The sequence below is a fragment of the Sabethes cyaneus genome, chromosome 3 (assembly GCF_943734655.1).
Source record: "Sabethes cyaneus chromosome 3, idSabCyanKW18_F2, whole genome shotgun sequence".
Taxonomy (NCBI): Eukaryota; Metazoa; Arthropoda; class Insecta; order Diptera; family Culicidae; genus Sabethes; species Sabethes cyaneus.
The window spans coordinates 44,739,119-44,760,730 of NC_071355.1; the positions used below are offsets into that span (position 1 = coordinate 44,739,119).

At 43.2% G+C, this 21,612-nt stretch overlaps 3 protein-coding genes across 3 annotated transcripts; 1 reads left to right on the plus strand and 2 right to left on the minus strand.

The window, feature by feature from the left end:
• Positions 1-6,328: 6,328 nt before the first annotated feature.
• Positions 6,329-8,674, plus strand: LOC128744213 (transmembrane protein 185B). The gene is made up of 6 exons (XM_053841055.1): positions 6,329-6,516; positions 6,687-6,757; positions 6,820-6,925; positions 6,992-7,199; positions 7,265-7,649; positions 7,711-8,674. The coding sequence occupies exons 1-6, from the start codon at positions 6,479-6,481 to the stop codon at positions 7,950-7,952; spliced, it is 1,050 nt and encodes a 349-aa protein (XP_053697030.1). The 5' UTR covers positions 6,329-6,478; the 3' UTR covers positions 7,953-8,674.
• Positions 8,675-17,258: 8,584 nt separating this feature from the next.
• LOC128739539 (uncharacterized) lies at positions 17,259-17,730 on the minus strand. Its single transcript, XM_053835033.1, has 2 exons — positions 17,688-17,730; positions 17,259-17,606 (listed from the first exon to the last, which is right to left on the minus strand). Exons 1-2 carry the CDS (start codon positions 17,728-17,730, stop codon positions 17,329-17,331), a joined length of 321 nt encoding a protein of 106 aa, XP_053691008.1. The 3' UTR covers positions 17,259-17,328.
• Positions 17,731-17,988: 258 nt separating this feature from the next.
• On the minus strand, positions 17,989-19,395 carry LOC128744211 (SWI/SNF-related matrix-associated actin-dependent regulator of chromatin subfamily B member 1). The gene is made up of 2 exons (XM_053841053.1): positions 19,205-19,395; positions 17,989-19,132 (listed from the first exon to the last, which is right to left on the minus strand). Exons 1-2 carry the CDS (start codon positions 19,283-19,285, stop codon positions 18,104-18,106), a joined length of 1,110 nt encoding a protein of 369 aa, XP_053697028.1. The 5' UTR covers positions 19,286-19,395; the 3' UTR covers positions 17,989-18,103.
• Positions 19,396-21,612: the final 2,217 nt, after the last annotated feature.

The window sequence follows — 21,612 nt, forward strand, 5'->3', positions numbered from 1 at the left end:
GACCCAAAAGTGGCTACATCCATGACAAAGATGGTTGGTCTTTCATTGCAGTTACTCCTCCACAGAAAGCGTTGTGACTGTCGGTCCTCGTTCCTTATTCTTATTTGGTGGAACATTTCCTTGATGTCGGCGCACACTGCTACTGCTCGTTGCCTAAACCGATAAAGCACTGCGGGAAGAGGAGTCACGAGATCTGGACCCTTTAACATCTTCGAATTGAAAGACACCCCGTTGACCTGGGCTGCCGCGTCCCAAATCAGTCTTATTTTACTGGGTTTTTTCGGATTGGTTACTACACCTAAAGGCAAATACCAAACCTTTCGTGGACTCGTTTGAACGATCTCTTCATTCGTAGCGACGTGAGCGTAACCCTTATGCAAGTAGCTAGTGATTTGTTCCCGAACTCGTTCTTCAAGTCGAGGATCCCTGGACAGTTTTTTCTCCAGGCATTTCATACGACTTACGGCCATGCTCCAACTGTCCGGAAACGTGATGCTATCACTTCTCCATAACAGCCCGGTTTCAAACCCACCTGGTACCCTTTTCGTAGTGGACTGCAACAGGGATTGTGCTCTCTCTACCTCTCGGGACACGGGAGTAACGCTTGATGCAACTCCTAAATTTTCTGCAAGAAAATACTGCTTGACCATTTCGTGCAGTTGTAGATCAGAATCGGTAACTACCGGACGGCTAACGTGGTATGCTCGAAAAAAATCTTTATTTGATCGCTCAGGGAGCCCCCCATAAATACACCAACCCAATCGCGTTTTCGTGGCCACAGGATGTCCTCGAGGTCCTTCACGAATTTTTAGCGGCGTGGTCAGATAAATATTTTCAAGTCCAATTAACAGCTGTGGTCTCGCCATATGATATTCTTCGAGTGGTAGACCACGTAAGTACGGATACTGTCGCTCGAGAACTGAAGGGCATACGGACTGTATTGGAAGGTCGAGCTGGTCAACTGTACGAGCGTTGATCAGGTTGAAACGGTGAGCTTTTCCCCTCCCGGAAATATTCACATCTGTAACACGAGAGTCCGCTTCAATGCGAGACACATTTCCAGTCCATTTAAGATGAAGCGGATCAGGCAAACCCTTTAATTCCAGTTCATCCGCTAAACCTTTTTCGATCATTGTTACTTCAGATCCTTCATCTAAAAGCGCAAATGTATTTAAAACCTTTGTTTGATTATACACCGTTACAGGAATTATTCGATACACAGTCGGCTGCCCAACGCTGTGATGATTTTGTCGGTTAACAGACACTTCGGTGTCTTGGGGAGAGTAATGGAGTAGGGGATGGTGTCGTAAACGGCACTCATCGACGGTACAATCTTTGGGTCTTCTGCACGGCCAAGGCGAATGGCTTTTTAAACAGGATCTGCACAAATTATGCTGACGAAGAACTCTCCACCTTTCATCTGGACTAGAATGTATAAACTTACCGCACAGCTCTAAACCGTGACCGGACTTTTCACACACCGGACAAATCTTCTCAAATCGTAAGGATTTCGGGCCATCCCTGTTTCTGTATTCACCGGTCTGATGATTGTAAGAGGATTTGGTCCTATAATTTCCACCATTGGCTTTGTGTTCCTCGCCTTGTGAGACCTTGGAAGACGACGGACAGTACGGAGTAACTTCGCTAGCTTTCCTCATTATTTCCGACATAAACTTCCCGAAGCAGCCTACGTTGGCATATCCTGCCGCTTCTTTATAGTCAACCCACTGCAACTTTATAGTGGATGGCAATTTCTCCACCATTTCCTGTAGCAACGTTGGATTTGCTAGATGATCTTCCATGTTGGCTGCAATAAGGTGATCACAGTAATTTTGAACCGCTAACCCATATGCAATTAGTGTGTCTAATTTTCCTTCTCTCGGCGAAGGAGTATTGCGAATATCATTTAAAAGCAAATTAATCAGCGTTTCTGATCTACCGAATAACATCCGCAATGTATCTATCACGTGGGGTACCGCCGCCGGTAGCAACAGCCTACTTCGCACGGCTGCCAGCGCATCGCCCTTCAAACTTCTTTGGAGGCGGATCAAATTTTCCGCGTTGGAGTATCCACATTCGCTTGTAGAATTCTCCCAGTTGCTATAGAATAGCGGCCAATCAGCTGGGTTACCAGAAAAGGTGGGTAAATCTTTTGGCAAAACCTGGCGTGCTGCCAGTTGTGCTTCCGTCAAAACACGGTGAGCGGCATTAGCGTTCTCGCTCGAATGCTTCCTTTCCTCTTGCGGCGCTGGATTGGGCGTCACCGGGTTTTGTCGTGTCATTCGCGATGCGGCTGATGGCGGTTGATCATCGTCTTTATCACCCGTTGGAAGAGCAGCGGGCTCAAGTGCAGTCGAGTGACGGAAAAAACCTGTACATTTTCGTACTATATCAATTTGTTTACCTTCGCCGGGTTGAATCTTCGGCGGATTCGGAGCCGGTGCATTTTGTTTTTCACTGCACTGCGCGGGTAACACAGGAAGGCCTGCTAGCCAGTCACTAGCCTTTCTTACGCCTGAATCGCGGCTCGATCCCTTTCTACTTCTTTCCTCATCCAAATGCGCGTTCATAATCTGATACTTTTTTTTAATGTACTCTTCCTCCAGTTTTTTTAGGGCTTTTTCACGCAACTGGTTCTCTTCCAAATGCTTTCTGGCCAACGCAGCCTCTTTCTCCCGTTGACGACGTTCTTCTTCAAGACATTTCCGTTCAAACTCCGCTTGCTTCTCTCGCTGCTCGGCTTGCCTTTGAATACGCTGTAACTCAAGCTGCTTTTTTTCCTCTAGCTGCTGCAATTCCAATGCAGCCTTAGCTGCTCGCGTAGTGGACGTACTGGATCTCGATCGTATCTCGTCTTGATCGCCATGTTCCGTTTGGCCGTTCAGGCATTTCGAACAGCTCCAATCTCGGTCCGCCACGGAATCTTCCACGTTGACACATCGAAAATGATACCACACGTGGCAAGCATCACAAGCTACCATCAATTCATTATCCGGATCGGAACAGATTCCGCAACTGTAAGTTGTTTTTTTCGGCATCTTTCCGTACTTCGGGTTACGGCTTCAGTTAGTCGGATTCACTTAAATTTCTGCCGTAAAATCTTTAAGAATGTCGTGGAACTTTCTTTCACGGCGAGGTTAAAAAAACACAATCTTTTAGCGCGACAATGTAAATTGCTTAAAGCTGTAATAATCAGTTTAATCATTTTTAAGAATACATTAATATAATAAATTCTAAACTCACATTTTAGTGTTCAAAGTGTTTCCGTACTTCGTAGCCGTATATATTTTAATTTTAACTAATTTTAACCAGATTTTAACTGTTGCTGCCACACGTTCAATACGTTTTAACTTGTCGTGACGTTTTGTGCTGTGAGCATGTTACGCTGTACGATTTGTAGAAGCTGGTGCAATAGAGATGCCGAAGCTGATAGAGTGGAGAACACGATTACTGCATCCGCGAGCTGTCATGATTCTGAAGGGTACTCGGATCCTCTTCGTTGTCCCGACAATATGGTTTAAATGCGTTTTTTAATTATGCTCGTTTTCAGCACAATAGTAACTCAATTGTAGATTATATCCGGCGTGAAATTAAAATATACGATTTAATATAGTTGAAACAATAGAACTCAGACAGAGGGATAAAACACTCATAATTTAATAAAAATTTCTTATATTCAGCTATTTTTTTTCAGGTTTACGGAAAGACTTCTTTTTGTTCTTTCTTTGTTCGGTCTTTTTTGTTGTTCTTTTTTCCTCGCTTAAATCGTAGTGTTCCTGTACGTTTCAGATTTTCGGGAGTCAAATACTCTTCTACCATTTGATCCTCTGCCTCCAAGGGCTTCGGCATACTGTACACTTTTGCGAGAATCTTGTCTAGCTTCGAAGTAAAGCCTAAATTATTACATTCTCGGGTAATCGGGTTTGTCGAGAAAATCCCATCTTCTGTATCCGATTAAATTACTAGACATGTTTTTAAGGGAGCTAGAACTCGAATTTGCAGCTCACTACCAGTGTCGATTTGCGAATCATTCCGTTCTTTGGAAAGACTCCGTGTGAGTTACCCATTTTGAATTATATGACTGTCGATCGATACCATCGCTTTTTGCAGGAGTGGGGAGAAGTGTTCCATACTGATGTGTTGTTTTGAGTTACTGAACTTCAGGTCGACGACTGTCAGGCACGCTGTTTTCAGCGACTTGAACACTGCAACATCCAATGGCTGTAAAACTCTTGTGCAGTTTGCATACAAGTAGACGAAGCATAACAGCAAGTCTTTTACATTCGTCTGTTGCTTCCCTATAGGCGTGTGTGACGAGTGCCCGTCGATAAAATAAATAACTGGCAGCACATTTACTTTGGCGAGCTGAATATGTGTTTCACATACTTTAAAAAACATTCCTTATTCATCTATCTGCTATCTGTTTTACCTAACCCTCATTCGTCTAGCACACTCTTGGTAATTTCCAAAAGATTCTTTTTGCACTGCAAATTCAGCTAACCACCATTGAGGATTCTTGAATCAGAAAGAATGTCTATCTTTTCTTCATGGAGATTTCCGAAAACCTCCTCAAACCACTTCCTAATGTCGGATTCGGTTACGTTAGTACTGACTTTTTAACTCTCCGGTTTTCATACAGATAGTTTAGATCTGTGACGGTTCAAAAAACAGCAAAATCGTTGGTCGTCTAAAATAATGAGAGTAAATGAATGTAAATAATGAGTCTAGAACAGAATATAAATCTAATCGCAATCGGTTGTATGTACTTGACTTTCCTTTCTTGAATCGATTTTTCTCCGGAAGCTCTTCACACGATTCGTGATAGGGTATTCAGTAACAAAGTATTTTTTGTTAGGGGTAACTTAAACTACTTTGTCCATTGAATTGAATTTTTGTAGTATAGTAGGCAGGATATCCTTCCGAACCATTTTCTTCACCCATTCAACAAGCTCAGGATCGTCGGTATGATCAAATGGTTGAGCAGCTCCCTAACGCTTTCAAAAGGTCCAATGTGCAAACGAGATATTCTCCTTGCGTCTTCTCTCTTACGCTTACGCACTTGAATGCGTCTATTTTTCATGAAATGGTTGCTGGCGTTATTGGCTAGCTAACCCTTGAGAAAAATTGGGTTGAAATACATTTATGCTGCCGTGATGAGCATAAGAGAGGAGACGCAAAGAGAATTTCTCTTTTGCACATTGGACCTTTTGACATGCTGGTCGAGATTTGAGTTTAAAATGGTTAATCTGAGGTTAATTTTAGCGCAGCAGTTTGATGTTAAATCCGTTGAATCCACTTCATCACTCACTTGCTGTATTGTACCTTGCAGCAATTTTACGAGTCCTACGTAATTCGTTTTTTAATAATAATTATCCTAAAAATAATTATACATTGAAAATATGCTTGTCAAGCAAGGAAGGGTGCAGTGGGGAGACAAAAATGAAAAACTGATGGTTCAAATAGCTAAATTGCAAACATGTGTGGTAAACACAGAAAATAACCACGCTTATAATTTTCGCGTCGGACCACAGTACAGAGGTGGAAGTTAAAATCCAAACACGTACATGCTTCTTTCTGCATATACTAGTGAACCTGGTGGTGGCGAGTCACTTTTTTTTTAGACTCTGTTACCAGTTTTGATCGCCGAATCGTTCGGACATCCACTTCTGTTCTGTGGTGGGACTGTAAATTGGTGGAAACTCCGCAATATATTGCTAATCTTCTGCGCTTACCACACATGTTTGCAATTTGAGCCATCAGTTCTTCGTTATTGGCTCCCCACTGCACCCCTCTTTGGTTGACAAGCATATTTTCAATGTATTTAGTAAGTACAGGAAAATTATTATTGCTAATGGCAAGGAAAATTGCCCAATCAATAAGTGCGCAATCGCTTATAAAAGTGCTTTTTTAGCTTAAATCATTTTGGCCTCTTCGGCGCACTTATTGCTTGGAATGTAACGAAAAAGTGCGCCGAAGATACCGAAACGATTTAATGTAAAATAGCACTTTTATGAGTGATATCGCACTTTGGATGGTTCCTTGCAATCCTTCAATTTTTCTTGCAATCAGCAATATTATTTAAGAAATGAATTTGCGTAGCTCGTAAAATTGCTGCAACGTAAATAAATACAATATTTGCATTTTTTTGAGTGTCGTTTTACATGTCACGTAATTTGTAGAGCATCCCACACATCGGGATGATGGGGTTTGCTCTTTTACAGTGGGGCAAAAGGAACAAGAAAATAAAAACAGAAAATCGCAATAAAACTGTCAAAATCGAGAAGGAAAGCCAGAAGAAAATCTTGTATGATTCGCTGTTCTCTCGGGTACATTGCCATTTTCGAATCGTACATAGGAGAAGTTTATATTCGTTTCGCTTGATCATTGGAAGATAAAAGTTTGTTTGGCAAATTTTACCGTTCTCCCATTTTCGTCACAACCATGTCCAAGTAATCCAGTCAGTGGAAACAGCCGTACGATGAATCTGCAAGCTCTGTTCCAGGACTTTAATCCGAGGTAAACTTGATTCCGTGCTCTTCGATATGTACTTTCGCTTTCGTGTCCTCCTGCCTTGTGCCACAGCTTTGGTATTGAATTCTTATGTTTTCAAGGTTTTCCATTAAAATAAATTCTTGAATAAGCTATTGATTTGTTGCCAACGTTAATTTTGTTATATTTTTTCTTAGCAAATTTGTGGTGCACTGCTGTTTGTTTACATTCACGGTTTTGTTCAGTCTTCGATTGGACGATTACATAGGTAAGCTGCCATAGGTGAGTTTATCGTGAATTTAAGATAAAATTAAATGCTTTCATTAATAGATTGGCCATACTGGGTAATATTTGTACCGCTGTGGTTATGGAAATCTGTGGCCACCCTGGGGGCGATCGTAGGTGCAGTAGTATGGTGTCGCTACCCACATTATAGGTATGAGAAATAAAACAATTTACTCTAATTCTTTTAAGTAACGCTATTCTCGTAATCATTTCGCAGGGTCGAAGGAGACTCTTATTCACATTTCAAAGCGATGCTAATATCGCTTTCACTTCATTTGATTCTACTAATGTTCGAGCTATTGGCCTGTGATAGGTTAACATCCGGACGGCATCTTTGGGTTCTGGTGTTTATTCCTTTGATTTTTGGTAGCGTTGCTAGCGTCGGTGCTTGCGTATGGGCTGTTAAGCACGATCGTTCATTTGAGGTAGATAGTGAAAAGAGACGTAACTGACTTTGTAATCGATTCTATTTCGTTTCGGCATGTTTTAGTTGGAGCTCTTCTGTGCAGTGAATGCGCTTCAGTTTGTGTTCCTGCCTCTCAAACTGGATGGATTCGTTTCCTGGAGTTGGGAAGTGGTGTTCGTTCCACTGTGGATTGTTCTTTGCCTAAGCTTGGTGGCGGTGCTGTACAGTATAATTTTCTGTGGCATCCTGCTGAGAACGCCCGAGGTTTCGTCGCAGCAAAAGAAATCCGCCATCAATTCAGCAATCGGCAATTGTGCTACTGTGCTTCCAATCCTTGTGTTTCAGGTGTTGCTGGCAGACAAGCTGGACGAAGATTTGGATTGGCCTTTTATTGCCGTTTGTGGGCCACTGTTGGTAGCACTGTTTGTTCTTATTTTGTTGAGTTTCAACGCCAAAGGTGGCAACAAATGTAAGTTTGATGGTTTCATTCAAAATAGTCGATTGATTATACCTTTTTTATCCACACACAGGGTGGTTTGGCATAAGAAAAAGCTTTTGTCAGTTTCTGCTGGGTGTTTTACCTTGCCTACAGGAATACGGAAACATATCATATCACACAGAAAGTGGGGGTCAAAACGTTCCCCTAGATACCACTGTGCAGTTGGAAGAGTTTGAAAAGTACGGCAGCAAAAAGGGTAAGAAGGCTTTAAGTAAGAAAAGTGACCACCTCAAACCGGTTGTGCCGATTATCAGTATCGATCTACCAGATTAATAAGGTCAAATTACTCAAAACGAGCTCTTAGGATTTTATTTAATTAAAAACCACTACTACAATTTTAGCGCAAATTAATAGGTCAGTAATTTAATAGGAATTTACTGCATTATCATTAGGTACGACCGTATGACATCGGGAGCTTAATAAATGGCGTTTAGATACGATCAACTGTTCAGCTAGCTGAACATTGAACTACAAGTTTACAGAAGGCATGTAACTGCTTAAAATTGTGATTGATAATAACTTCTTCATTTCAAACAAATGAAACTCGCCATATTACTAAATATTTTTTATCTGAACAAAAAAAAAATCTGCGCTATATTATTCATTTCAAATATTTTACTGATTAACCCTTTCTAGTAACTGCTATTACGATATGGTAGTGTAGGCTATTTGATAATTCTATTTATTTGTTCTCTTAGATCAGTTGAACTAAAAAAGCAAAACATCGGCGAATTGCAACATTTGATAATACATACAACAAATTTGTGGTCACTTTCGTAATAGGATTTATTGAATAGGACTCAATTCGTCGCTGTATAAAATGACAATACGCAGTACATACAGTGCAGTTTTTATATGAACTGAAACCAATGTATCGACACATGTATTAGTATTAGGCTTGGCCGTTTTGAATGGCGGGATGATGTTATAAAACATACGAAGCATGCCGCTAAATGTGATGGGAAAAGCGGTGTGTAAATAAACATATTCCTATGAATCGGATACCCGACTGTCTGAATAAAATGAAATTTTTGAAGAAGACCTTTCAACGCTAGTTTTGTAAACTTAGCAACTTTTGATTTAAACGTAGTTTACTATAAATACGACTGACTCTGGTGTGAGTCTAACTCTTTGTTAATAAACCGTCACTGCGTTAACAACTCGTGTTTCTGTACAGGTTATAGACCCAGCACGCTTCCACTGTTGTTCGCCCGTACCCATGCCAAGTAAAAGAAGCCTACCTCATTCAGAAGGTCTCGAAACCTGGGAGCAACTCATCACAGACTATTATAGTGATGCCACTATAATTCTTGATTGTTGCTCACATTTTTTGAATACGGTACAGTCCGGAATAAATTATACTACTGGGTAGGGCTAAATTGAATTTACGAGCGAAAGTGCTCTAGCAAAATTATTTAAGGGAAGAAAGCTTCAAGAAGTCTTACTTCTAAACGGTAAACGGCTTCGTTGGTAAACGGCTAGATAATGCGGAATATAGACCCCATAGTGGTCGTTAGCCTCTTATCCAGCAACTCCGATCCCGACCTCCTCGTGGTACCAGCCGGAATACGAGCAACCTTAGCGGAGATCGGGTAACCAATCCCGGTGGAAACTAAGGTCGTATACTAACCGGGAAGGAGGTAGTGAGTCTCGGCACTATAAGATGGCAGCCCCATCACGAGACTCGGTAGTGTTGCCCCAGTACGGCTACACACCTAAACAACACAAACTAACAACATTCAAGCATATTCGGAGCGGAATATTCGGCATCGACCTAGGCGACGAAATAAGGACGACGAATGGAGACTCGGGACTTGGAACTGCAGATCGCTAAATTTCGCAGGTTGCGAGCGGGTGCTGATTGAACAGCTGGAACCCCGCAAACTCGGCATCGTAGCTCTGCAGGAAATCTGTCGCAAAGGAGAGAAGGTATGGAAGATCCGTGGCGGAAAGGCCCAGTTTTACCAGAGCGGTGGCGCTACCAACGAACTGGGAACGGGCTTTGTAGTGCTGGGCGGAATGCAGGATCGCGTGATAGATTGGAAGGCGATCAACGAGAGAATGTGTTTATTGAGGGTAAAGGGTCGTTTCTTCAATTATAGCATCATTAACGTGCACTGCCCGCACGAAGGTAGACCCGACGATGAGAAAGAAGCGTTCTACGCGAGGCTGGAGGAAACGTACGACAGCTGCTCGTCACGGGACATCAAGATCGTCATCGGGGATATGAACGCCCAGGTCGGTAGGGAAGAAATGTATAGACCGGTGGTAGGACCCCATAGCCTGCACACCGACACAAACGATAACGGCCAACGATGTATAAACTTCGCAGCTTCCCGAGGCCTGGTGATCCGAAGTACCTTTTTCCCGCGCAAGGATATCCACAAAGCCACCTGGAGATCACCTGACCAACGTACAATGAACCAAATTGACCACGTTCTCATAGAGGGCCGGTTCTTCTCTAACATCACGAACGTACGCTCCCGTCGGGGTGCGGATATTGATTCTGACCATTACCTAGTAGCAGTACATGTGCGCTCAAAGCTGTCCACCGTATACCGGACACGTCAAAGCCGCCCTCCTCGGCTGAACATCAGGCAGCTAGATAACCCACAAGCTGCCGAGAACTACGCGCGAGTACTGAATGAGGCACTGCCTTCTTCCGAGGAGTTAGGTGCTTCAAACCTCGAAGACGGTTGGGGCAGAATACGCTCGGCCATCGGAGAGGCCGCTACCGCGGTACTAGGTATTGAGCCTCGGAGTACACAAAATGATTGGTTTGATGGGGAATGCCAACAAGCGGTGGAGGAGAAAAAAAATGCTTGGAGAAATTATCTAAGTATTGCCACTAGAGAGAACCTGGCCAAGTACCGACGAGCTAGGAACCAGTTGACCACGATCCTGAGGAGAAAAAAGCGCCAAAAGGAGGACAGAGATCGTGAAGAATTAGAGCAACTATTCTTAGCTAATGACACGCGCAAGTTTTATGAGAAGGTGAACCAAACTCGGAAGGGCTACACACCGAAACCTGACATGTGTAGGGACGAGGGAGGGAATCTAATTACAAACGAGCGCGAGGTGGTCGACAGGTGGAAGCAGTTCTTCGATGAACACCTCAATGGCGAAGTCGCAGAAGGAGGCGGAACGGAAATTAACCTAGGAGCGCCCATGGAAGATAGTGATGTCCTAGCACCTGATCTCCAAGAAGTCAAACGAGAAATCAGGCTGCTGAAGACCAATAAAGCCGCTGGGAAGGACCACCTACCGGCAGAGCTTTATAAACATGGCGGAGAAACGCTAGCAAAGGCTCTACACTGGGTTATTTCGAGGATTTGGGAGGAGGAAAAGCTACCGGAGGAATGGATGGAAGGAGTGGTTTGTCCCATCTACAAAAAGGGTGATCGGCTAGACTGCTGCAACTATCGTGGTATTACGCTGGTAAACACCGCCTACAAGGTACTCTCCCAGATCCTGTTACGCCGGCTGTCACCGATAGCACAAGGTTTCGTAGGGAATTATCAGGCGGGTTTCATGGGGGCTCGCGCAACTACGGACCAAATGTTTACTATCCGACAGATCTTGCAGAAATGTCGGGAGTACAACGTGCCCACGCATCACATCTTTATCGATTTCAAAGCAGCATACGATACAGTCGATCGAGACAAGCTATGGCAGATAATGCACGAATACGGTTTTCCGGACAAACTGACGCGACTGATCAGAGCTACATTGGATCGAGTGATGTGTTTCGTACGCATCTCTGGGACACTCTCGAGTCCCTTCGAGACGCGACGAGGGTTGAGACAAGGTGACGGTCTATCCTGCATGCTGTTCAACATCGCTCTTGAGGGGGTGATCCGACGAGCGGGCATTGAAACGAGAGGCACGATTTTTACCAAGAGTAGCCAACTTCTAGGCTTTGCAGATGACTTCGATATCATTGCCAGGAACTTTGCGACGGCGGAGGCAATCTACGCCAGACTGAAAGCGGAGTCTAGGAGAATTGGGCTAGAAATAAATGCGTCGAAGACCAAATACATGAAAGGAAGAGGCTCAAAGGAAACAAATGCGCGCCTCCCACGGACGGTAACCGTTGACGGCGACGAACTAGAAGTGGTAGAAGAGTTCGTGTATTTGGGATCGCTGGTGACCGCGGACAACAACACTAGTAAGGAGATCCAGCGGCGCATCCAAGCGGGAAATCGGGCCTACTTTGCCCTTCGTAAAACGCTGCGATCAGGAAGCATACGCCGCCGCACGAAGCTAACAATGTACAAAACCATTATTAGACCGGTAGTTCTTTATGGACTTGAAGCCGTGACGCTGCTTACGGAGGACATACGCGCCCTTGCCGTGTTTGAGCGGAAAGTGCTGCGGACGATATTTGGCGGAGTACAAACTGAAAGCGGAGAGTGGCGGAGGCGTATGAATCACGAGCTACAGGCACTGCTTGGGGAGACTCCCATCGTACATCTAGCGAAAGTTAGCAGGCTACGGTGGGCCGGACACGTCGTAAGGATGCCGGACGACAGTGCGACGAAAACGGTCCTCTTCAACAACCCCACCGGCACCAGGAACAGGGGGGCCCAACGTGCACGATGGCTCGATCAGGTCGAAAGCGATTTGCGACTTCTGAGACGACTAGGAAATTGGCGACGAGTGGCCCAAGACCGAGTTGAATGGAGACGAGTGCTTGAAACAGCACGAGCCACCCCGGCTCTATGCTGCTGAAGAAGAAGAAGAAGTCTTACTTTTTATTTATTACATCTATAATACAAGTACACACTTACGTGGTCTCAATGATGGTTTAACTTCTTTACTAGTGGTCAAGTGTATAAATAGTAATAAATTCACATAAATATAAATAAAACGGGTAGACAAATTAATTGGACCGGCTGAAGAAGCAGTTGAATCGCTCGCGTAGGGTTTGGTGCGATAGATGGAAATCGAATATGGAGGCTACTTTGTCAAACGTCCTCTGGAGACTGGAGGGCCCCGTATTTGCTCGTACGGTGGTGTGACATCCTCAGCATAGCAGTATTTCGATTCCCTCTATAGAAGTTGAGGGCAATCTATTTTCTATTTATATCGGCGACTAGCAGGGCTTTAGATGTATCCCTCCGTGTGAAGAGAGTATCCAGATGGATCAGCAGACATCGATTTTCGAAGCTCGGTAAGTGATACAGATTTCGCCGGATTTCGGCAACCGATGAAGAGCAAAACGTAGAAAGTGGCGCTGGACAAATTCGATTCGTTCAGAACTGTTGTGGTAGTTCGAGTCCCAAACCGCAGAACAGTACTCCAGAGTCGATCTGACCAAGAAGCAGTATAAAGCTTTTATACAGTAGTAGATGTCTGTGAAATCTTTGGTGATCCTAAAAATGAATCCCAGAGTCCTACAAGATTTGTTGACGATAAAATATACATGCTGTCTGAATGTTAACTTTGTATCGAAGATTACACTTAGGTCTTTGATATGATCGACCCGCTCGATGGTAGCGTGTAGTTGAAAATAACAGCATCTTTTTTACATGAGAAGGATATAACAGAGCACTTTGAGGGATTTACAACCATTCTGTTTAAGGTACATCAATTAGCGAAGACATCCAGCTGGCGATGGAGAGCGAGGCAATGTTCAGTTGAGCGGAAATGGGAGAATATTTTTAAATCATCGGCATATGATAACCTTGGTCCGTCAAGCATATGGTTCACGTCGTTGAAATAGCGCAGGAATATGAGCGGGCCGAGATGACTGCCCTGCGGGATACCTGAGGGCTGTAGTCTGAAAGCTTGCTATCCACCTTTTCGCGTGCGTAATGGCGGCTGGGGGTACTACTTTCGGAAAACGTCAGCATGCTTTTGGAAACTTTATTCACGTCAAGTTGATATTTCCACCCTTGATTGTTGTTGTCGAACTTTCAAGCGTACGTGAGCGGAGTTCGTAAAAGCAAAAAACATTTCCGAAAAGTGTACTCACTAGCCGCCATTAAGTGCGCGAAAAAGTGGATAGTGGCGTCTTCCGCCCGATACTGCGCCGTTCTCGAATCTCATCGAACACCAGCTGAACGTACATCATCATCGACAGCGTACACTCATAGGGTGCGGAATTTATCCTTGGCTCTACGGCCTCTTCCTGGTTTTTTGCTGAAAACAATTTTGGTTACCCTTTTGTCAGGCATTCTGGCTACGTGCCCAATCCACCGCAGCCTGCCACATTGTACTATCTTCACTATACCAGAGTATTGGTATACTTGATACAGCTCGCGGTTCATGCGTCTGCGCCACACATCAGTTTCCTTTAGCATCCATGCTACATGTGGGAGAGTTAGTGTGAGCCCAATTATGTTCGAAGTTGCAAACTACGGAACTTCAGCTAGCTAGATAATCCATAGGAAACCCGATTCGCGGCTAGAATACGTTGTTTTACTTCGCGGTTTACGTCGCTGCCACATGTCACTGGCGTACCATGGTATATGGATTCCTCCACTACTAATGGTGAGTCCCATTCTTGCTGCTTCTTATTTAAAAAGATTGTTCCACTACTGTGCGATTGTTTTCGATAGTATCGACGTCTTCCGCAAAACTGAGAAACATGTAAAATCTCGTGATCGTAGTCTCGATTCTTTCCATATTTTGAACTTTTCGTATTGCACCTTCCAAGGTAGTGTTGAATAGTAAGTGAGACTGCGTCAGCTCGCTTCAGTCCATCCAGTGGCAAGAAAGCGGCTGACACCTTACCCGTTATTCTGACGCACGATTTTCTTCCATCTAGCATCGTATCAATCTGCTTAAGTAGTTTCGTCGAAATATCATGTTCTGCCACAGCTTATTTCGTTTGACTGAATCGAACGCAGTTTTAAAGTCAACATACAGATTATGAATTCAGCCGGAACGCCGTTCTTCCCAGCAGCCTGCTTGTTTTTCGGTTCACTATTTACCTTCTTAACCTCCTCCTATGTTGGTAGCTCAACCGCTTGACTATCGCTCACAATTCTTAGCCAGTTTCTGTTATTCTCCATGTTTATCTTTCCACTCAACAGCGTCTGTAAGTGCTCCTTCCACCTGACCGTCACGGCCATTCTGTCAGTAAGCATATTGCTACAATATCATTCACATCACAGATATGGTCAACTTCCTGCTCATCACAGAAAATTAAGAGGATTTTCGTATCCGTTAATCGTCTCTGCTTTTTGTCATGCCCTAGACTGCTGTGCTGTGTGAGCCGTGCCTCACCTTGGCAACAGCTGCTTGAGCTCGCACCTCCAGCTCAGCTGCTCCAGTATGTATATGAAGCATTACTAGGTACGGCCATCGATTGTCATCGTTTGATTTAGATTTGTGAAGAGGCGCTAAGTAGCAGCTTGAGACAACCAGAGTTATGACAGCACCCCGCATTTCTTATGAGTATAAAATATACATTAATAAAATGTGGTACGTGTCGTGACCAGTCAAACTAATTTGCGCTTTCGCAAGCCGCTCACCGAACTGTTCATCTGTACGTCTGTCCAAAAACTGATCGTTCAGTCTTGTAAAGCATTTGGATTTACCTCGCTCTGTCTCGCTTGTCTGCATCACACATACGCACATATTCCTCGCGAATTTGTGTTGGTTCTAAGGTTATTAAAGGCAGCTTGTTACTCTTTCTCTCTCGTTCCTTTTTATTTTCAACCAGACCACACGCACACTCCCGCATATTGACGATAACTCTCCGCGGACCTAAGACGAAACATCATATGTTGTATGCTATACACTCTTCTTACGCTCGAGATACACACAAAGGCAAGGCAGAAGTCGATGTAACGTTAGTTCATTTTTTAGGACACTGCTAACCAAATAGTTATTTCTACCATTGTTATTTTTTTATTTTAACTATCTGGCATATCCTCTACAGTACGTTTCTTACGTATATTATTTACTCACTTTTTCGGTGACAATCCGCTTATCGAATTCATGCCGAATTCAGGACACGTCAACACGATTCTCGGTCTTGGGCTGTCTCCTTCGTCTAATATGCCGTCAAGAGTTGATCGAAGGATCTTACGCTCAAAAATGTCGCGTGTGGCTTACATAATAGCGGACTAATCGACCAAAGTGACACTCGACGTGACTTGCAGAATAGGACCCTATGGTAAGCCCTATCCTCGCAGCTTCCTTCTTAAGATGCGGGTACGTTTCTTCCACATCTCTACGGTAACACCACTGATATCGATGTCGTCCGCATCTGACGCATCTGACGATTTTGTGATGATGGTACTACTTCTCTGCACGCCTGCCCATCGAATAGGAATAGCATCTTCCAATGCAATGTTGAACAGCAAATTCGATAATCCGTCAGCTTAATCAAACCATCTAACGTCACAAATAAGTCCGCTGTCTTACCCGCTATCCTTACGCTTGATTTTGTACCATCAAGGGTGTCACGTATCGGCTTAATCAGTTTTGTTGGAAAATAATGTCCAAGCGTAATCTGCAACCACTCATTTCGTTTAACTGAATCGTACGCCGCCTTAAAGTCTATAAAAAATGGTGAGTCTGCAAGCTGAATTCCCGAAGTTTATCGAGAATCTGTCGCAAGGTGAACATTTGGTCCGTCGTGGAGCGTCCCTCTCGAAAACCGCACTGGTATTCGCCAACAAAGGTTTCCTGCAACGGCCTCAGTCTGAGAAACAGGATGCGGGGGAGAATTTTGTATGCAGAATGGAGGGGAGTAATTGCTGTATTCGAGGCGATGGGCCTTTTTGTAAATAGGGCATATGAGACCTTGGAACCAGTCCGTAGGTGGTTCTTCCCCAGTTCATACCTTTAGTATAATTTGATGAATTGCACAAAACAACCGTTCGCTTCCAACTTTCAAAAGTTCAGCGGGGATGCCGTCCTGCTTTGCTCGTTTTTCAGCTTCCACAGCTTGCCCATCATCTTTAATTGTTATCCTATTTCTGTTAACCGCTCCATCAATGTATCGAAGTTTTGTTTCCAACGCCTAACCACCTCCGATCTTTCGGTAAACAGGATCCCCTCCTTGTGAGCTTTTGCTTGAGTACGTGCCGATTATTCCGTTATACTTCATTTTCTGAATTTTTCCTAAGTAGTATAAGTTTTTTAAGCATGTTGCCTTACTATACCTAAGGAACATTTTTGTTGTATAAATAACAGCTTATCATGCGCTTGTTCCATTGGTTTTAACTATACTTAAATAAAAATGTTTGTTGGGGAGGACTGCGACGCATAGTTTCGCGGACAGGACTACCGTCTTGGGTATACCCCATCACCCCATAGCACATATGAATAACATTATTTATCGCTATTTCTAGAATAAATGGCAATAATATCGATAATTTTATAATTTGGAAACGGGAGTCGACAAAAGAAACAATACACTTTGTTTCTAGCTACCGATACTTTACCAATCCATAATGTTGCTCTAATCGCAGCCATATCGAACACGTCCCTACACAAAATAATTATAGCAAAATAAGTTGATACTTGACCTACATTCAGGCGTATTTATTAAAGATTTCACGAAGTGGAAAAATTCTTTCCGGAAATTCCTCCAATTCCGAAGGGTTGTCTACGCACTAATTGAAGAAAAAAAACACTATTCCTTGGTTTGGCACAGAAAACGACGTCTCGGATCCTCAAGTCTGTGTATTCACAGCTCGGTGTGTTGGGAGGGAAACTTCTTCAAAACGGCATGGTACAGATTGTAGAACGCATACACCGACACCGACAGAATGACTATCAGCGCCCCACCAAAGGCCATCGACAGAAAGTTCCCATCGATGATGCCACTGCAGCTGGATCGAATGGGTGGAGACCAAAGATCGGATGCGCTGCCACTACTATTTTGATTTTGTCTTTCGGCAATCAATCGCTTCATCTGATTCAACCGTTCCCGTAGCACCTCAACTGATTCGGACGACAAATCTTCTATAATGTTGAGAAATCCAAATAAAAGATTTAATGCATTAACAATTTATCAGATCACTAATATAAACTTTCATTGTTTACCATCCCTAGCACTGCTGGTATTTGCTTTTTGCTTTGTTGGCATTGTAACGTTATCGAAGCGAGTTTTTTATTTAATTCAGCGTCACTGCAAACAACTTGATTGATGGGGCTTGCTTTGTAAAAACTAAGATAAGAATCTGCAATCTGTGGATGCTGCAAGCACACGGAGCCGAAAATATCGATTTTTGAGTTGTCAACAAACACTATATAGTTTGCGCGCCGTCGCATTACAGATTATGGTAAGCATAGGTTCGCTTCTTTCGAAATCTGGAAAACTATACTGACTGTTCTATACCAGACACATATTTATTTCGAAATAATTGAACAGACAATAATTGCTGTTCATAGACTTATAATCTAGCACGAAAATTGTTAGATATTAAAAATATTTCATGATTTCTGCCGCAATGAACGGCTTACGTGTAGGTGTTAGCCAGCCGACGCATTCGTCGGGTGTTGCGGTCCTGATCGCGGATCTTTTTCTCCATTTCAGCATCGGTCAGCGTCTCTAGGAAGGGCGCCCATTGGTCTGCATCGCTTGGTGCCCTGAAGGGCACTTCGACCGTCGCCAGCGGAGCCTCACTGTACGCGTAGGTACGCTGATGCCAGGACAATTGACCCCGAATCGAGTAAGAAATGGCGGTTACAAACTCTCCACCCAACCCTAACTCAGCGCACAGCTTTACTGCAAAATCTTCCGGGTTGTTTTCTTTCTCGGCCATATCCCACTCGACTTGATCAACCAGCGATGTGTTTCCCACGTGAATATTAAGCTTAACCAGAACCCGTTGGTCGGAGCCTTCTTCCAAAACCACAGGTTCGCTGGGATAAGCTTCGATCTGTTGACGAATTGCAGCGGCTATAGCCGGTACAAATGGTGTCGGATTCAAGTCCAAATCGTCACACAACACCTCTGCAAACTGTTCCGGAGTAATCATTGATTCGTTTCTGTTCCAAGTAAAAGTATCACGCAACTTTTGACCTTCGATTTCCATATCCAACCTAACCGGAACCAGGATTTCTGTCTGCGAAGCATTTTCAATGTTCAACGTTGGATCCGTGTCGTCAAAACACATCGGAAAAGTTCTAATCTTCTTATTGTGCACCCGGTTTCGATTAATGGGAGTTGCCTGCGGAACCGCGTCCAGATGGCTGGAATTTGGCATAGTTGGAACCCATGGGGGTTGCTTTTTGCTGGACTTACTTTCCCGTGGAGCTGGTGGCTCGGACGTGGTGACCGACACGGCTTTGTATTTTTCATCGTTACCTTCGAGAATATCCTGAACTTCACTAGCTCGTAGTAGCGAAACCGAACTGGCCAGGAATTGATTACTAATTCCAGAATCAAGCAACTTTTTTCGTTCATCCGGACTCAATGTACGTCTTAGCATACCCGGGTACTTTTTGTATAGTAAACCACGAAACAGTCGAAGATAGTTTCCCACCTACAAAAACAAGCAGCAGCCATCATGCAATGAGCGGCCATAACACAACAGTATGAATGATGCTCTACTCACCTCCGAACCGATACAGAAATATTCTCCATTTTCTTCGATTTGGAAACTCACCGGCTTATCGCCGTATGTTTTAAGAGACATAATAAAGGTAAAGGATTCAATGAAAAGTTAAAATTCGTAGACGGACTGCAAATAAACACAATTTCAATCTATAAACGCGTCTCAAGCCTGCAGAAAGCAATCACGGCTGAAAAAAGGCGAAAGTATAAATGTCAGGCAGTGTGGTGTGACACAGCCTGACATTAAAATTTCGCCTGCTGGAATGATTTCGAAAGTCGAAAATATCTGCATCGAAATTGTGGTGTCGCAAGTTTACCCCATAAAAAATCTCTCCTATATTCTCGCCTCTGTTTAGAATGAAGTTACAGTGACTATACAGCAAAGTTTCGTTAATTGGTGGTTCGTTAATTGGGCGGTTCGTTAATCGAGTGTTCGCTAATTGGGCTATGTGACAACTTGAATGTCAAAATTGTATGGAATTTTCGAGTTTAGAAATTTCTAACAACTGTCAGGCGGCCCAATTAGCGAATCAGCTGGAGTGCAATCGTGGCCCAATTAACGAATTCAGGCTGTATACAGATTGCAAGAAAAATCCTCACATTGCGGTTATCTTGACAGTTGAACCACAGATATCTGTGGTTGAACCAAACCACCAAAAGATAGCCGCATGATTTATTATAGTAATTAAGTATTTGAAAATTTACCAAATCAATTATTTTCCATCACAAACACGTTACAAAATTGATATTTTGTCGAATCACAAACCAGAAAACCTAAATTTTAATTTTGCGGTTATCTCCTGAGCGCATTACCACCGTCGCAGCAGGAGGATTTATTATAAGTGCCGCAATATATGTAGGCAAGTATTGGCGCTGGCATCGCTGGTTATTTACAGGTTATGTTCTGTTTTGCTATGTATACTGTACTACAAATGTCAAACTTGTTTACATTTTACTTGCGCAGATCAATAACAATTATACAGCGTTGGTAGGTTAAACACACTTCAAGATTCTTCTTGCGAAAAATGGTGCGGAACTACTATACGAAATCAGCTGCAGACGTGGCTGCTGATTATCTAAACGATAAGCGGGTCCGGCGGCATCGTTTTATAAGTGTGTTCGAAACGGATTGAGTCCCGAGTGGATGCGGACAAAATGCAAGTGCTTTCAATTGTCGAGTCGATAACGTCCTGCGCCACAATTTGCAGCAGATTTTTACTGGTTAGCTGATACATAATTTCAAATATACGACTAAATAATGTGGACTACCGCTAACTTCATGCGCTGTTGTTCTTTTTTCCATCATTCTTGGTTTCCATCATTGGTGAAACTTTCCACAATTGAGCGCTGCATCGTACTTTCATTTTACCACAACCCAATAAACTAAAGGCCCAGACACAATGCATACGGATTTTACTACGTTACGGAAATTTGACAGAAAACCCATGGAAAAACTGTCAAATTGCCGCAACATAGTAAAATCCGTATGCATTGTGTTTGGGGCTTAACTGGGGCAGATATTCGGAAACTTCTCGGTAGTAAACATTAGCACGAAAATAACTGCTGCTTTAGCGACCTATTTCGGCGTGATAGCCGGTAACTCTGCAGGCGGCACAGACTGTACTTATTCCAACATCAGCAGCTGCTCCCGGCACCCTCAGCGATTTCGAAATAGATAGAAATTAAATTTAAGCACGGTCGAGTGTTTGATAAAAGGAATCCGTTTATACGATTTACACTATTCCGCAAACACCGACACCGAACAGCTGTTTTTGGGAAACGTTAACATACTTTTGACACTTGTAGCCAGAGATGCCATATTTTCTGAACAAAAGTCTGGAACTGCTCGAAAACCGAAAATATCGAGCAGTTTTCCGGCTACTCGAATTTTCTGGTTTGAAAATAATCTGCGAAAATCTGCACACTTTTTTAGGAAGTCTGGTGAAAGTTTAAAGAGCTTTGAACAAAAATCTGCACCAAAACAATTGACAAATTTGAGTAAAAACTGCCGGCGTGTCGCTACCTGCTGCGATGGTGAGAAAAACGAAAACAAATGTCAGATGCGGTACATTTCATAAAAAATTTTCAGTAAATTTAATTTTTAATTGGTTTTCGATTGAAAACTTTACTAAATTCTTGTCAGGTTTTGTAAGAAATTTGCTGTTTTACAAGTTATTTTAAAAACACTTTTAAAATAGTGAATTGAAAGAGCATAAATTTGAAGAATACTGTAAAAGTTAGTGTGGCGACTTAACTAATCGAACACATCAGTGATCCTAAAGCGGTTTTTGCATATTATTGGAATGTTTTTCTACTTTACAAGATCCTTATGCTTGTTTTGTCTCGGTTCAAGCACAGAGAACAGACATCCAAGCGAAAGGTCCCCACTTGGATAAAACTTATGTCAAA

Bases quoted from the DNA above. Each gene is read 5' to 3' on its own strand.
- LOC128744213 (XM_053841055.1), top strand. From the start codon at position 6,479: ATGAATCTGCAAGCTCTGTTCCAGGACTTTAATCCGAG. The intron at 6,517-6,686 runs GTAAACTTGATT...ATTTTTTCTTAG, and splicing joins TTCCAGGACTTTAATCCGAG to CAAATTTGTGGTGCACTGCT. The intron at 6,758-6,819 runs GTAAGCTGCCAT...TTTCATTAATAG, and splicing joins TCGATTGGACGATTACATAG to ATTGGCCATACTGGGTAATA.
- LOC128739539 (XM_053835033.1), bottom strand. From the start codon at position 17,730: ATGCCAACAAAGCAAAAAGCAAATACCAGCAGTGCTAGGGATG. The intron at 17,607-17,687 runs GTAAACAATGAA...TCAACATTATAG, and splicing joins TACCAGCAGTGCTAGGGATG to AAGATTTGTCGTCCGAATCA.
- LOC128744211 (XM_053841053.1), bottom strand. From the start codon at position 19,285: ATGTCTCTTAAAACATACGGCGATAAGCCGGTGAGTTTCCAAATCGAA. The intron at 19,133-19,204 runs GTGAGTAGAGCA...TTGTTTTTGTAG, and splicing joins ATTTCTGTATCGGTTCGGAG to GTGGGAAACTATCTTCGACT.